General features: G+C 39.9%; 2 protein-coding genes across 5 annotated transcripts; one reads left to right on the top strand and one right to left on the bottom strand.

The window, feature by feature from the left end:
* Positions 1 to 2,784: 2,784 nt before the first annotated feature.
* Positions 2,785 to 3,927, top strand: LOC149042866 (tetratricopeptide repeat protein 28-like). Its single transcript, XM_089212085.1, has 2 exons — positions 2,785 to 3,467; positions 3,789 to 3,927. The coding sequence occupies exon 1, from the start codon at positions 2,811 to 2,813 to the stop codon at positions 3,453 to 3,455; it is 645 nt and encodes a 214-aa protein (XP_089068211.1). The 5' UTR covers positions 2,785 to 2,810; the 3' UTR covers positions 3,456 to 3,467; positions 3,789 to 3,927.
* A 2,949-nt stretch (positions 3,928 to 6,876) lies between these two features.
* On the bottom strand, positions 6,877 to 12,291 carry LOC113685363 (stimulated by retinoic acid gene 6 protein-like). Of its 4 annotated transcripts, none has more exons than XM_089212092.1 (4): positions 12,115 to 12,291; positions 10,562 to 10,616; positions 10,223 to 10,308; positions 6,877 to 9,212 (listed from the first exon to the last, which is right to left on the bottom strand). In XM_089212092.1, the coding sequence occupies exons 1-4, from the start codon at positions 12,147 to 12,149 to the stop codon at positions 9,074 to 9,076; spliced, it is 315 nt and encodes a 104-aa protein (XP_089068218.1). In that variant the 5' UTR covers positions 12,150 to 12,291; the 3' UTR covers positions 6,877 to 9,073. The 4 variants fall into 4 exon arrangements, with proteins under 4 accessions (XP_089068218.1, XP_089068216.1, XP_089068217.1 ...); XM_089212090.1 differs by having other exon boundaries at positions 12,007 to 12,217; XM_089212093.1 differs by lacking the exon at positions 10,562 to 10,616 and having other exon boundaries at positions 8,360 to 8,520; positions 9,071 to 9,185; positions 12,007 to 12,217.
* Positions 12,292 to 16,121: the final 3,830 nt, after the last annotated feature.

The following is a 16,121-nucleotide window of genomic DNA, read 5'->3' as shown; positions in this document are numbered from 1 at the left end:
CAGTTCAAAACAGCCACCCAGTACCATCAATGTCATCTAGAAATTGCTAAAGAAGTGGGAGACAAGGCCGGAGAGGGAATCAGTTATGGCAATCTCGGCAACGCTCATAAAGGTCTAGGACAGTTCAAAACAGCCATCCAGTACCATCAACGTCATCTAGAAGTTGCTAAAGAAGTGGGAGACAAGGCCGGAGAGGGAATCAGTTATGGCAATCTCGGCAACGCTCATAAAGGTCTAGGACAGTTCAAAACAGCCATCCAGTACCATCAACGTCATCTAGAAATTGCTAAAGAAGTGGGAGACAAGGCCGGAGAGGGAATCAGTTATGGCAATCTCGGCAACGCTTATCAAGGACTAGGACAGTTCAAAACAGCCATCCAGTACCATCAACGTCATCTAGAAATTGCTAAAGAAGTGGGAGACAAGGCCGGAGAGGGAATCAGTTATGGCAATCTCGGCAACACTTATGCCAGTCTAGGACAGTTCGAAACAGCCATCCAGTACCACCAACGTCATCTAGAAATTGCTAAAAAAGTGGGAGACAAGGACGGAGAGGAAAGAAGTTATGGCAATCTCGGCAACGCTTATGACAGTCTAGGACAGTTGAAAAGAGCCATCCAGTACCATCAACGTGATCTAGAAATTGCTAAAGAAGTGGGAGACAAGGCCGGAGAGGGAATCAGTTATGGCAATCTCGGCAACGCTTATCAAGGTCTAGGACAGTTTAAAACAGCCATCCAGTACCATCAGTGGCATCTAGAAATTGCTCAAGAAGTGGGAGACAAGGCCGGAGAGGGAATCAGTTATGGCAATCTCGGCAACGCTTATCAAGGTCTAGGACAGTTCAAAACAGCCATGCAGTACCATCAACGTGATCTAGAAATTGCTAAAGAAGTGGGAGACAAGGCCGGAGAGGGAATCAGTTATGGCAATCTCGGCAACGCTTTTCAAGGTCTAGGACAGTTCAAAACAGCCATCCAGTACCATCAACGTCATCTAGAAACTGCTAAAGAAGTGGGAGACAAGGCCGGAGAGGGAATCAGTTATGGCAATCTCGGCAACGCTTTTCAAGGTCTAGGACAGTTCAAAACAGCCATCCAGTACCATCAACGTCATCTAGAAATTGCTAAAGAAGTGGGAGACAAGGCCGGAGAGGGAATCAGTTATGGCAATCTCGGCAACACTTATGCTTGTCTAGGACAGTTCAAAACAGCCATCCAGTACCATCAACGTCATCTAGAAATTGCTAAAGAAGTGGGAGACAAGGCCGGAGAGGGAATCAGTTATGGCAATCTCGGCAACGCTCATAAAGGTCTAGGACATTTCAAAACAGCCATCCAGTACCATCAACGTCATCTAGAAATTGCTAAAGAAGTGGGAGACAAGGCCGGAGAGGGAATCAGTTATGGCAATCTTGGCAACGCTCATAAAGGTCTAGGACAGTTCAAAACAGCCATCCAGTACCATCAACGTGATCTAGAAATTGCTAAAGAAGTGGGAGACAAGGCCGGAGAGGGAATCAGTTATGGCAATCTCGGCAACGCTTATCAAGGACTAGGACAGTTCAAAACAGCCATCCAGTACCATCAACGTCATCTAGAAATTGCTAAAGAAGTGGGAGACAAGGCCGGAGAGGGAAGAAGTTATGGCAATCTCGGCAACACTTATGCCAGTCTAGGACAGTTCGAAACAGCCATCCAGTACCATCAACGTCATCTAGAAATTGCTAAAAAAGTGGGAGACAAGGACGGAGAGGAAAGAAGTTATGGCAATCTCGGCAACGCTTATGACAGTCTAGGACAGTTGAAAAGAGCCATCCAGTACCATCAACGTGATCTAGAAATTGCTAAAGAAGTGGGAGACAAGGCCGGAGAGGGAATCAGTTATGGCAATCTCGGCAACGCTTATCAAGGTCTAGGACAGTTCAAAACAGCCATCCAGTACCATCAACGTCATCTAGAAATTGCTAAAGAAGTGGGAGACAAGGCCGGAGAGGGAGGCAGTTACTGCAATCTCGGCAACGCTTATCAAGGTCTAGGACAGTTCAAAACAGCCATCCAGTACCATCAACGTCATCTAGAAATTGCTAAAGAAGTGGGAGACAAGGCCGGAGAGGGAGGAAGTTATGGCAATCTCGGCAACGCTTATCAAGGTCTAGGACAGTTTAAAACAGCCATCCAGTACCATCAGTGGCATCTAGAAATTGCTAAAGAAGTGGGAGACAAGGCCGGAGAGGGAGGAAGTTATGGCAATCTCGGCAACGCTTATCAAGGTCTAGGACAGTTCAAAACAGCCATCCAGTACCATCAACGTCATCTAGAAATTGCTAAAGAAGTGGGAGACAAGGCCGGAGAGGGAGGAAGTTATGGCAATCTCGGCAACGCTTATGCCAGTCTAGGACAGTTCAAAACAGCCATCCAGTACCAGCAGTGGCATCTAGAAATTGCTCAAGAAGTGGGAGACAAGGCCAGAGAGGGAATCAGTTATGGTAATCTCGGCAACGCTTATAACAGTCTAGGACAGTTCAAAACAGCCATCCAGTACCATCAACGTCATCTAGAAATTGCTAAAGAAGTGGGAGACAAGGCCAGAGAGGGAATCAGTTATGGTAATCTCGGCAACGCTTATAACAGTCTAGGACAGTTCAAAACAGCCATCCAGTACCATCAACGTCATCTAGAAATTGCTAAAGAAGTGGGAGACAAGGCGAGAGAGGGAATCAGTTATGGCAATCTCGGCAACGCTTATCAAGGTTGCTTCCCTCTCTGACGACCTTGCAACTAATTCATGATTGTCCAGCTGACTTTCACATGAAGACTGGTGCATTGCTTGTCGGCGACCCATGTTTCAAACATATCATCTATGAGGAAAGACTTTTGGTGCAACTTCCGGGAGCAAGGAAAGAAGTGGAGATGATCGGACGTATCCTCAATGTCTCCCATCTCACTGGAGAAATGGCAACAAAAGATGAAGTGTTAAAACGAATATCATCAGTGGCCTTAGTTCACATAGCAGCCCACGGTAAAATGGAAACTGGAGAAGTTATCCTGGCACCAAACACCACAAGAGATAACCCTCAGCCGCAAGAGAAAGACTACCTACTGACAATGAAAGATGTCATGGAAACTGGGTTGCGAGCACGTCTGGTTGTACTTAGCTGCTGTCACACTGCTCGTGGGGAGGTCATGGCCGAGGGTGTGGTCGGCATGGCGCGTGCACTTTTGAGTGCCGGTGCCAGATCTGTTGTGGTAACCTTGTGGGCGATTGGCGACGAGGGAACCCTGGAGTTCATGACTTTCTTCTACCATGCACTTGCCAAAGGCAAGAAGGCAAGTGAAGCTCTCAATCAGGCCATGAAGTGTATGAGAGAAATGGAAAAGTTCAAGGAGGTGATTTACTGGGCACCATTTGTACTCATTGGTGACGACGTCAGCCTGGATTTCAAGGAGATTTAGAGGCTGCAGCAAGTAATAATTCTGTTGATACATTCTATTCAATACAAAGTTACATTTAATCATAATCTTTGCTCCTATGTGAGCAGTGATACTTGCGTGTTATTTTCCTTTCATTTGGGTTACGAATTCAGTTTTCTCTCCGGAAACTGATATGTAGCACAATCAAGTGGACGCATTTACGATGATAACATTCTTTTTTGGGAACATGATAGGAATAAAATAGCAAATTTCTTTTAAAACAATCCTGTTGTGCAATGTATCGTTTCATGTGCTAAGAAAAATTTCATGGCAACTCAACTATCCTTCCTAAACTTAGATTCTTTTATTTTTCAGTTAAGGAAGTGAGCATTGGAATCCCAGGGAGTTTTCGGATACCTACAAATGCTGATATTTGGACCAGAAACCAGTAAGCTGACGATGAAAGCTTTGTCAAGTCTTCTTTTCAAAGCAGGAAGAACCAAAAGACGGCCAAAGTCAAGTTTAACAAGAGAACAGATTTCCATTGATTCAAGAGTTGCCTTTTTGCTTGTCTGAACTGCTTTTAGGAGCTCAATCTTTGATATCCTTCTTAAACTACTGTTTGTTTTTTTTTGTTTTTTTTTTTTTTCATATGATGTCTTAAAATTATCATGCCCATCTGTGTGAGAAGTTATTTTTAATCTTAGTAGTATTTTGTACTGAGAGGATTTGGGCGTTACATTTACGTCGAAGTTGAAACGTTTTGAAAACGTTTTCCAGAGTTTTTTTTCCAGAGTTTTTTCTCAATCAGTTTAGTCTCATGAGTTATATAAAGCTATTGCAGCCATGGGCGTGTGTAGTTGTCCGATTGCTCGATTATCTTAGTCTATGTCAGATGGAAATTGTGATGAACTTTTCGAAGATTTATACTCAGTCAATGGTACTTAAAGTTAGTTTCTGCCGATCAGAATTCGGTTTATCTGGACTTAAAATGACAGATTTTGGCCGTAATGGCAAGGGTTTAGACTTGGTATTAGTTAATTTTCTGACATTTCTCTCTTAATTTTGAATGCGATAAATTGTGTAATTTTTTACAAGCAGAACGATGCATTTTAAGTATATTGTTTAAGCTAATCGTCCAAAGGCAAAACGAGAAGTTTTACTTTATAATTTTAGTTATGGCTTACAAAGAATCGGTGGAAGCTCAGAACGAGCTAGAAAGTTGGAGCCAAACGTTTTATTTAGTTTCTCCGATTAGATTATTTACTTACTATCTAGGTACAATAACTAACATTTAAATGTCAAACAATGAAACAAGTCGCTTGGTGTTTTGTTAGAATGGAGGAGGAAATCAGTAACAGAGGGAAGAAAATTTCTGCATGAACCTGCATAAGCCATTTCTTGCCGTTTGAATTAGTATTCGCTTAATAGCTTTTGCCCATTTCTTTGAATAGGTTTACTGAATGAGAGATAAGCTTCGATATTTTCTGACTCTATAACTGCTGATATCAATCATTGGCAGCTGTTTCTCAGGATGTCACGCGACGCACTTCTTTAGTACGTTATGTGACAGATATGATGTTTTGTCACATCTTTTCTTTTGGAGTAGTGAGCGCACCTATGCCTTATTCGCTCAGCTTTTGCCCATTTTCTTGGATAGAGTTATTAAATGGGATATAAACTTCGATATTTTCAGATTTTATATCTGCCAGTTTCATTGGCAGCCGTTCCTTAGGATGTCACGCGACGCGTTTTTTTAGCATGTAAAGCGACATGATGTTTAGTCATATATATTGTTGAAGAGGCAAGAAAAAAGAAATTATCTTTCACTTTGAGAGATAGTGCTTTATTCTGTTTATAGAAAGCGTCCTCAGCATGGGAGGTACCCTAGGTCGGTGTGGTTCCCCGTGTGTAGAAAATATTGATGATTTTTTTTCCACGATTGCAGACTTAACTAAAACAGTCTGTTAAAAAAACCGAAATTTTCTTAAAACTGAGGGCCGACCAATAAGAACTTTTTTACGGATAACGGTTAAAATTGTGGCCATTTTTCTGCTGCGGCTAACCCAGAATAACACATTGTAGAAGGACAAGATTTTTAAAGTAAATTTTTTCTACAACTAAGGGATCAAATTTGTCAATATTTACGCCTAACAGCTAGTTTTTTGACCGATTTACGGCTAACGGTTAACCCCATGGAGACCCTCGACTGGGTGACATGCAAGATGTGAAATAAAAACGGTTTTAGAAGGTGGCATTTGCAACTCGAATTTAAAGTGCTGATTTTTGAGGAGTAAAGAAAACCGGGAAAAACAAGCCGTGGAAAAATCCTGGAAGTAAGACTTGTGATGTTTGGTGCCAACCTGAGAGAGACGGTCATGGGGAGAACGTTGTCGCTACGCATTCCTGTTATGTTCAATCTAAGATACTTATTAACGAAACTAACGCGAGATATTCACCGAAGTGAGGGCGAGCAAGGATAAATTTACTTCCCCCTTTAAAGACCTTGTACTGGATCCAAAAAGTCAGTAAGCCTTGATATTTTGACTTCCTCCGCAGATCTAAAAAACTGCGACAACGTAAATGTTTCAGCAGAACATCTCTACTGACGATAGCATATATTATAATCATTTTTAAAAAAGAGCCACGGGAAGGGGGGAAGGGTGGGTCGAGGTTCCGTTTTTCTCCTTGGGCTGGGAGTGTAAACGGCTACCTGGTTAGAGGACGGATTCTCAATAATAATAATAATAATAAATAATAAAATCTTTATTACCGTGTCAATGTATTTAGCTCATAGAGCTAATTGGGGACACCTACTATTACTAAATTAATAGAAAAAACTATGTACAGTATCATAATAAGTAACAATATAGCCGATAAACTATGCATTAAAATTTAAAAATATTCAGAAATATTAACAATGTTCAGATAACATAAAAATACTTGTACCATGCAGATAATTAAAAAAAAAAAAAAAAATCACGTGCTGCAAAGATTGCAGCAGTTGCCACTGTCTTCCACTAGGCTGACCAGGTCAACTCTACGGATTCTAGTTTTAAAGATTCTCAAGAATCTTAGAGCTACAATTTCAGAAGGTAGAGACAAGAATTTCCCTGAGTAATCGCTGGACTTAGACTTCTTTCGTCTTCTTAAATTTTCTCTTCGTGATTTATAACTCTACTCCATCTACCCACCTTAGAGCGGTTTTTTATAATATACCACACAGGCGAATGGAGCTCTTAGCGTGGGCTGATTGGTTAATTTGGAATTCATAGTTGAACCTGTATTAAGCGGTCGGTTGTCAAATTCACCTATTTTTTCCTCTTATGCATTGTCACTTTCAACACTTTTCAGCGGTGGTCTCTATTAAGCGGTTGTGGTCATCCTTGACTGAGTCCCATCGGCCTGTTCGGGTTGTATGGAACGGTCACTTAAGGAGGAATCACTCGAATAAAAAGACGAATTCTCTCTGAAGTAAAATTTATTCCATATTTGTCACCCAAAATTAATGTTAGTATTTAGAGTTCAAATGTCCTTAACGAATTGCAGATTATCATCATTCTATAGGACTGTTTGTATCTGACAAATATTACACAAGAAAATTACACAAGAAAAATCATTTGTTGATTAATTACCAAGAGGTCTAATTGTTAGAATTCTAATCTATTGTTCTGTTTTTATGCTGTAACATCATTTTGTTGATGTTATTTGATACATTTTTTACATAAACTCGACATAAAATAAATGATGAATTATAGTATTTATCAAATGCTGTTTTCTTGTCTTTTGTCGTTGACCTGTATTAAACGGTGATAACGCTCAGTGATAACAATCAGTCACATACACTTTATTAATTAAAACAGAGGAATCTTTTTTGTCTGCTAGCTCATGTTGAGTGCTGGACTGCTGTGCGGGTAAAGGGGTAAGTTTCTAAAGAAACTGTGGTGCTGCATCAGGGGGAGAGTATAACAGTGTAATTTTGTATTATTAACTGAGTTGATAATGTAAATTGGCCACTGTAACGAGTTTAAAGCTGAACTTTCGAGCGTTAGCCTTTCATCACAGCGGTTGGAGGAATTGTGAGTTGCGTGTGTATTTATCTGCAGAAAATGGAGCCACGCTATTGGTGGGAATATGGTGACGAGAAAACAAGAATAAGTTAGCTGAATGAAAAGTGTTCGTTGGTACTGTGGGAATGAAAAGTGCCGATCTGAAAGATAAATCTCTGTTCTGGAGTTTTGCAGCCCTTCAAACAGCCTAGATGTAGGGAAAGAGATTAAGGAGGATAAATTGTCTAGCAACCGGTTTAGATGACGTGTTCTTGTCATTTCTTTCTACATCGCGAAGGTGTTCTTGCCGTGCAGGTAGCTGAGGGTTCAAGCTCAAGACTGCAACAACACTCGGGGTCTTAAAATAACTGAGGAGAATGTGCTGCCTTTGCTGAAACATCTCCAAATGGTTAGACATTCTAATCTTCTCAGCCAAGGATGATAAACCATAGGCCCCATACTCTCCTACATCCTCTGAGTACTGGTTAAAAGCCATGGGACATTAACCCTTTAACTCCCTGAAATGATTAACATGTAACTTCTCCCTATAAGATCCACACATTATCCAGCAAACAGGTGATGAGAATATTCAAACTAATCAGGTAGAGGATTTTTTTTTTCGATCTCACAGAAAAGTTCTCATAACTGATGAATATGCAAATGTGCAGCAGGTACTGAGGGGAGAATAAATTAATAATCAGATCCTGGAGTTAAAGAGTAAAAGAACTCATAGACTTCAACAAAGAGTAATGAATGTGGTTCCCAGTGTGGTCGTCTGGCCTTGTTATCATTTATAGAGGCAATGTAAACCTGCTTTTCAAAGCCAAACTGAGCCAGCCTGTATAAATATTCCAAGTAAATAAAGAAATAACTTAATATCAAGTTTACACCCTGGCACACCACAAATGGAAGCTAGATGCCCAAGGGGCCCAGGAGCTGCAACTACAGTCACACCCCAAGGTGCTAGAACACCTGACTGGCCTACCCAACCCTCAATCCAGCTGCAAGCCTCTTGCTCCAAGCTCCCTCTGAGCACCTGTCACACTAGAGCCAAATGGCTCAGTGGAGGAAAACATAAATAGATGAATGAATAAATAAAACAAATAAATAGAAAATAAACCCCCTACAAGAAAGCCTGCAGTTAGGGCTGGGGGGGGGGGGAGGGAAATGTCAAGAACTGCTATCTGCAAGGACAACAATGCCACAGTATAGAACAACCAAACACAACACAGGTACAATGAAAGAACAAAGCATGCACTGATAAGGTATACCACTGGACGAGGATGGCCCCAGGGCCCCAAGTCACCACAGTACTGCTGCAAACTCTGCTGAATGCAACAAACATTGCACAGATTCTAACAGCTGGCTAAAACATGAACCAAATGTTTAAAATGCTACTAACCGTATTTGCTCCTAGTCATTTAAACTATGTTAAATTCCATTGAACTATGTTAAAATTTGTTTATAAACTAATACTGCCCCATGGCAACTGAGTCAACTCATAGCTCCTACAGTATTTAACTGATTTTTAACTGTGAGATAAACAAAAAAACAACAACAACGAACACTTCATTGATTTGATTCATTTATTCATGTATGACCACCTACCCTTCACCCATCCAGCTGGGTCAGGCATCTGAAAATTCCATTTTTTGGTTGCAAAAACATATTCAGGCATGTGCTGGAAGTGGCTCCGAACATAACAGCAATGGTGAATCTGTTGCTAAAACCACATAAAAAATCAAATGGTCTGAAAGGAAACCACATGAACATTTGTAAAACAGTTGCATCCAAATAGTTCACTCAAAATACACTCCCCTTAAACACATTCAATAGGCAAATTCCTCATGTTATTGCACTGTCTATATTCAGACTGAAATGGCACAGTTTCCAAATTAGGGGTGGGGAGAGTTCTTAGGTCAATTTTTGCTGAGTATGTGCCGCTGGCCTCTAAGAACACCTGCTCCATAATAGTCTACTCTGTGGCCAATAGGCCATTTTACAGTTGTTTACATTTTACTTAGTTGTCAAGCCTTTCAAGGGATTTGGAGTGAGGCTGAAGGTGACCTTGCTGTGATAGAGACCAGTATCCAGTTAACATGATAACAAAGTAATTTGCATTTGAAAAGCAGTAAGGTTTTTATCCTAACAAGGTCAACCTTAGCCTCACTCCTGTTCAAAGGCTTGGCAACCAAGCACACAACTGTGAAATCGACTATTATACACCCCATCTGCTAGGTTAGTCACTTTATCAGAAATGTAATTTTTGTGGTCCCAACTTAGTCAATTTCTGTTTATAGATGCTCTATCTAGCTACTACCAAGTCTTTTAAGTAGGTCATGATCCTAAAGTGAAGTGACACATTTGTTTACTTGAATTTAGAACACTTAACTTTTCATCTTCAGTGCATTAACATTCTGGTACATTTCAATCTAATTTGAACCTTCCAGTTTGTAAATCCTTACTTTGATGTATGAAAATTTTCCAAATCATGAAAATGTGTTAGTCCCCACTCTAGTAACTCTATTGAAAATGTAACCCCATAATAACTAAGAGAGTCATGAAAATGCCACCCAAACCAGCAGCACATCCCCTTTCCTAGTATTAAAAGTAGCAACTTTTTCAAAAAAAGTACAAGTAGCTGGGTGTCACTTAGACTTAGGTACAACTACTTAAAAGTACACAATGATCAGACCATATGGTGTTGACCTTCAATATAAGCCTTAACCTTTTTGCTCTATTAATCAATTCTGTACTCACATCAGTAAACCAGGATATCCATTGAAATTTTGAAGTCCAGATTTGACCCTTTGCTTGACAAAAGCCAGTATAAAAATAATGACAAGCTTAAAAATAATAATAATAATAATAATAACAATACATGTAATAATAGTTATCAATTGTGCAAGCATGAAATTACAGGTGAAGTTTAAGCAACACATCATCACCTTTCAAACTTTCTGACTTAAAACAGGGGGAAGAGGGCACTTATTCCAGTGGGAGTGCTTATTGGAAGGAGGGCACTAAATCAAATCATTGCGACATGTAAACAATTTTGTTGTCATTATTTGATGAAAGTTGCTTCGGTATATCACTTACAGCTGGAGGAAGACAGCAAAGATCAAACAGACTCTCCTTGATAAATGTGAAGCACCTGAATTTATAATTTTCAAGATTGAAAATCCGTCAACATGTCTCAAGAAACAAAATTACAGAGACATCTCTGAATAAAAATAAATTTGTTATATTTTTAGGATTCAAGAACAAAAGAAAGGTGTTACAGAACATTAAAAATTCATGCTGGAGTGGAAAATTAAAAAGTAAATACATGATAATGCAGACAAAGGCAGGACCAAGCTGTCTGGCACAGACACCTCAGCTTTCAGCCCACATTCCCCTCACTTTCAGTCCCAAATTCAAGTGTGAAGTGAGAAAGGCAACAGCACTTATTTAAAAAAATTAAAAAGAAAATTAAAAATAAAAAATTAAAAGAATTCCACATACAGTTTCAAAAGAAATAACTAAACGAGGCCTACTCTAGTTTAAGACACGGAACAGAACGAAAGGGAAGATCTGTAATTTTAGAAAGAGAGATTTTCAATTTGCAAAGCAAGAATCCGTGTGGAACTCCACTGTACGGAAGGATGAGAGGGTCCGATTACAAACCTCAAAGCCGTCAAAAAAAATCATCCACAACCGCAAAACCGCAAAAAAAAAAAAAAAAATTCGACCAGAACCGAAAACCGCATGCAAAACAGTCAAAACCGATAAATGTTCACATTCCAGTTCTCAAAACCCTAATCGATCCGATACGGTGTTGACCAACTTTAGTCACACGATATTATTCAGGAACGGCGTCACGCAATCGAATTATTCATCGAATACGCACATGGTCATCGATGCTTGACACCTTGGAAATTGCACAGCTGCAGCCTCACGGAATTTTAATTTGAATAATGGATCTGCATTTTATGGCTAAATGGCGCAGTCCTTCCTTTAAATACAGAAGAGGATTTGATCTCTTGGCGAACGTACTGAAGATTTAGCAAAGAACACCAGGGAGATGTTCATATTTTTTATATTTCAGTTTCAATTCGTTTCGTCTCGTTTGGCAATTTACAGTAAGCCCTAAAAAATTCCGGAGATATGGTGATTCTAGTTTTACAATAGAGACTAAATGCATTGTATGGCATCAGATCTTTGAAAGGCAGGCGCAAAGAACAGTGTTACAAAAGTTAACTCTTTGACTCAGTTGTATCCAATTCTGCGCATAAACTCCATCATCTGCTACCACTCAAGCAGATACAATTTAGCAACGAGTGTAATTTTAGGTTTGAGAAAATGTGCACCAGTCGTAACACGACTACATTTGTTCCATTCAAGTCCAATCGGTAGAACTTTTATACGCAGTTTTTTTTTTTTATAGTCATTTTATATTACATGAAGTTGTTTTTGAATGACAGCGTATAAAATATAAATTCAAATAACTTTTTGCAAATTTCATGCCGCGAATTTGAATATTTTTCAATAAACAAACGACATACCTGGAAGAGACGACAGCGGAACGAAACAACCAAATCGCAGAACGAGCGTGCGCGAATCTAGAGCGCATTCATTCTTGAAAATATCGACATCCATAACAGAGTACGTACCCCTGGGAAGTGTTCTCCGCGAATCTAATCGCCATTTTCAGAGCAGTCTATCGGGCAACTGTGAGTGGTTCAAACTCTCTCGTCTGACAGCTCCTTTCATTTGTTTCCGCGAATTTGAATTAGATTATGGTTATCTTATGATCTGTTGTCTTTCTCAGAAAATTAGCGGAAGAGAAATAGCAGGAGTCTGGAAGCTAGCTTGGTTGGTGACCGCTGACTGAACAACATGTCCTCATTCTAGAATTACCAATAATCAGTAACTGGCTCAGAGTCTTGTTTTACCAATATTTAGTAAAACAAGAGGCAATGCTAAGGAGGCGTGGATCCCAAGGAATCAAAATGGCGGATCAAGATGAGAGCACTAGCGGCTAAATACAGGGATGGCTCCGACCTGTGATTTGATGATAAAAATAGTAAAAGTTAATAAGTTATATCTTAACTCCTTGCTCGTGAGTATTGTCAACCGCGTGTCTCGAAGCGGAAGAATGAAATACCAATATGAAAACACCGATGAGTCAAACAAGAAATGGCTACTTAAGGAAGGTACGTTTTTTATTGCAGGGAGGGGGGTGGGTCGGGGTATTTTAGAAATTTTTTGCAAAAAAAGTCGTGGCCCTCCCACTTCCCAGAATGGATTAGTGCATGACCCTTCACATATACCTAAACAAAAACATCTGACCCTCCCCCCACCTCCTCCAAGACAAAAATAACCGGAAGTGAAAATAACTAACCGGAAGTATTAAGCACATAACCGCTTGCATGAACTTCCTGAAGAGGAAGTTAAGTCTCTTTCAATGTCAAAGCTAGACGCACACAGCAGTAAAGTCACGGAAAAAAATGCGTGGGTTGTTGCTGAGGAAGAATGTCTTCGAATTGACGACTCCCCACTGCCACGGGGGTATATTTCAGCATTTTTGATCGACCGACCAGAAAATCAATTTTTCTACAACCGCGAGTACTTGAAAGAGTATCTTGGAGTTACCAACAATCAAAAGAGTTCTTTTCCGAGGCATGGGTATTTTTCCAAGCCAGAACAATTTGGGAGGCTCTGTTGTGAAAAAGGAGAGCCATATATAGCGAATGTCGTGTCAAGAGCGAAATGGCCAATCATGTAAATTTTGCGAGAAGGATGAGACTACCAGCGCTCTACTTCCAACTCGGCGACCATATCCCGACTATGGCAAGCTACCAAACTTCCATTATCTCTCTTGGAGTGCAACCCCTTACCAAAAGCCGTGAGCCGGACGACTTCCAGTCTCGAGCTCAGATTAAGCGATTGTTTGAGGAAAGTGAACTAGTCAGTGGGGACAGTGAGGCTTTTAGAAAGTTTTCAGATAAATACATTTTCCCCGAAAAGCTTGTGACAGAGTATGTAGAGCACCTTGCCCAGATAAAAATGGGCAAGGAGAAGAAGAAAGAGAAGACTGAAAGGGAGCGAATGGAACCGCTGATCCGGGAGTACAGTGACATTGACTGGGTTGGACTGTACAACTCCGATAAGCTGTCGTCCTTGAGGGTGGACGAGCTACTCTTGTACTTTTCCCATCACAAGATCATCCTCAAAGGGAAGAAAGCTGAAAAGGTCGCAACGATTAAAGCGCACATTGGCAGCTTGCTATACGATTCAATGGAGTGTCAACAACCTCGGCAGCCCCTGCTAAGAAATATGCAGCAAGAAGTGACCTTATCACTTTCCGGCGTTGAAACTGACTCGCAGTAATGTTGTAGATCGAGTTTTCGGTTCAAGCCCGAGTAGTGACGAATCATCACCGGAGACTGATTTTATGCCAGAACCCCGCGCGGAAACATTACCGTCGTCAAAATATGGACGAAGGCAGGCACGGGTCGAGAGAGACGATTATGTTCATTGGAAGAAGATATTTTTTTGATATAATATTTCGACACCTGTAAAAAAATTTAGATTAATCTTGACTGGAAGTTTTTCTTGTATATACAATTTTTAGGTTTTACACACTTCGCGTGTTTGTTAACAAATATGAGTCAACCGAGCGACATGGAGTAATTTTTTCCTTGCCAAAAAAAACTGTGACCTTCCTCCGGCTGGGAATAAAACAGGTTTGACCCTCCCCAATTTGTAAACATTTACTAATGAACCTCCCCTCCGAGGTCCCGGCCCACCCCCACCCCCCACCCATTGAATAAAAAAGGTACCTTCCCTTACATAACGAAGAGAAGGCAGAGTCTATCTTGTTCAGCGAGGTCGTTCAGCGATATTCCGGCGATGAAAAAGTCATCCGCTGACAAGTTCCGCTGCCAAAACTAATTTAGTCAGTTTAGGCGGACGACCAGAGACCGGAGCCATTCGTGTATTTCACCGCGGACAGTAACGGCTCCAACTCATGCGTATATTAACTTTTTTTTTCGTTCTGGCTAACTAATTTGTACTCTAAGATAAGTAGGTTCTTCTTATGTTGAAGTTTACAGTGCTTGCAAATGAAGCTCTCTTTTATTAGTACAGTGCCATGTAGTTTCTAAGTTTTAAAAATAGTGCAGTAACTGCATGTCACGTTTGGAAAACAATCACGCAATGTTGACGTAGCTGCAATCGAGGGAGCTTTTTTTGGTGGAAAACTGATTTTCTAGGTTATTGTTCAAATGAAGGACAAATCCATTCATCGGGCTCCTCATCTGTTTTTGCACAACACGTAAAGAAAGAAAGTCGCGGATTAATTTTACTTGGTAATTTCTAACAACTGCACTTGACCTAAAAAAGGAGAAAACAAAACAAACCTAAAAAATGTCTTATCAGTCAAACCAGTGGCTATAGCTCTCGCGCTGAATCATGTCGAAGTACCTTGACTGTTTGTAGTGATGGTACAACCAATCTTCGAACAGTTTTCAGCTATAACATGAAAGAGTAAAATGATTTTATAAAACTTGTTCTAAAATTAATGAAGGCTGTTCATGACATGACGCTGTAATGGAACGAGTATATCTCGTTTGCTATTGTATCACACTACTGTTTTAGACAAGGTATTTATACCACTTAAATTTAAGTAATGAATAGATTCAGTGATACTTATGAGTGCGTGGTCAGTTGAACACTTCTGCCTAAAGCCAAACTGAAGTGAGTAGAGAATATTATGACATTCAAGATAACCACAGAGGTGCTTACACATAGCTTTTTCATATATTCTGCTAACAACAGATAGCACAGATACTGGGCCTATAATTATCTTTGCCTTGTCTTTCTTGAAAACTGGAGTAACTTTGCCAATTTAAGTTTATTTGAGAAAATGCCTCAGAGGAAAGAATCATTAATTATTGGGATAAAAGAAGTAGAGATAGAACAGATAGCACTGATACTGGCTTATAATTATCTTTGCCTTGTCTTTCTTGAAAACTGGAGTAACTTTGCTAATTTAAGTTTATTTGGGAAAATGCCTCAGAGGAAAGAATCAATAATTATTGGGATAAAAGAAGTAGAGATAGAACAGATAGCACTGATACTGGCTTATAATTATCTTTGCCTTGTCTTTCTTGAAAACTGGAGTAACTTTGCCAATTTAAGTTTATTTGGGAAAATGCCTCAGAGGAAAGAATCATTAATTATTGGGATAAAAGAAGTAGAGATAGAACAGATAGCACTGATACTGGCTTATAATTATCTTTGCCTTGTCTTTCTTGAAAACTGGAGTAACTTTGCCAATTTAAGTTTATTTGGGAAAATGCCTCAGAGGAAAGAATCATTATTTAGGAATGAAAGAAGTGGAGAAATTTGGGTTTTAAGAATTTTTAGCAAGGGGACTGGAATACTGCAAGGACCTATAAATTTGTTATTGTCCATTTGAGATATGTAATACTCAACTTCAAGTGAGGTGATAGGGGAAAGGAACATTGATTCAGGAAAATTGCCATTTAGAAAAGAGAAAGGATAGCAATTCCCCTTTGAAATACGTTTGTCAGCGTTTCTACCCTCATTAACAAAAAAATTGTTAAAGATGTTGGCGATGGCACAGGAACTGTCAATAGATTTGCCACTTTCT

The sequence above is a fragment of the Pocillopora damicornis genome, chromosome 7 (genome assembly GCF_964200805.1).
Source record: "Pocillopora damicornis chromosome 7, jaPocDami1.2, whole genome shotgun sequence".
In the NCBI taxonomy this organism is placed as follows: Eukaryota; Metazoa; Cnidaria; class Anthozoa; order Scleractinia; family Pocilloporidae; genus Pocillopora; species Pocillopora damicornis.
Note: the sequence above shows the minus strand (reverse complement) of the source record. Positions and strands in the feature narration are given on the sequence as shown.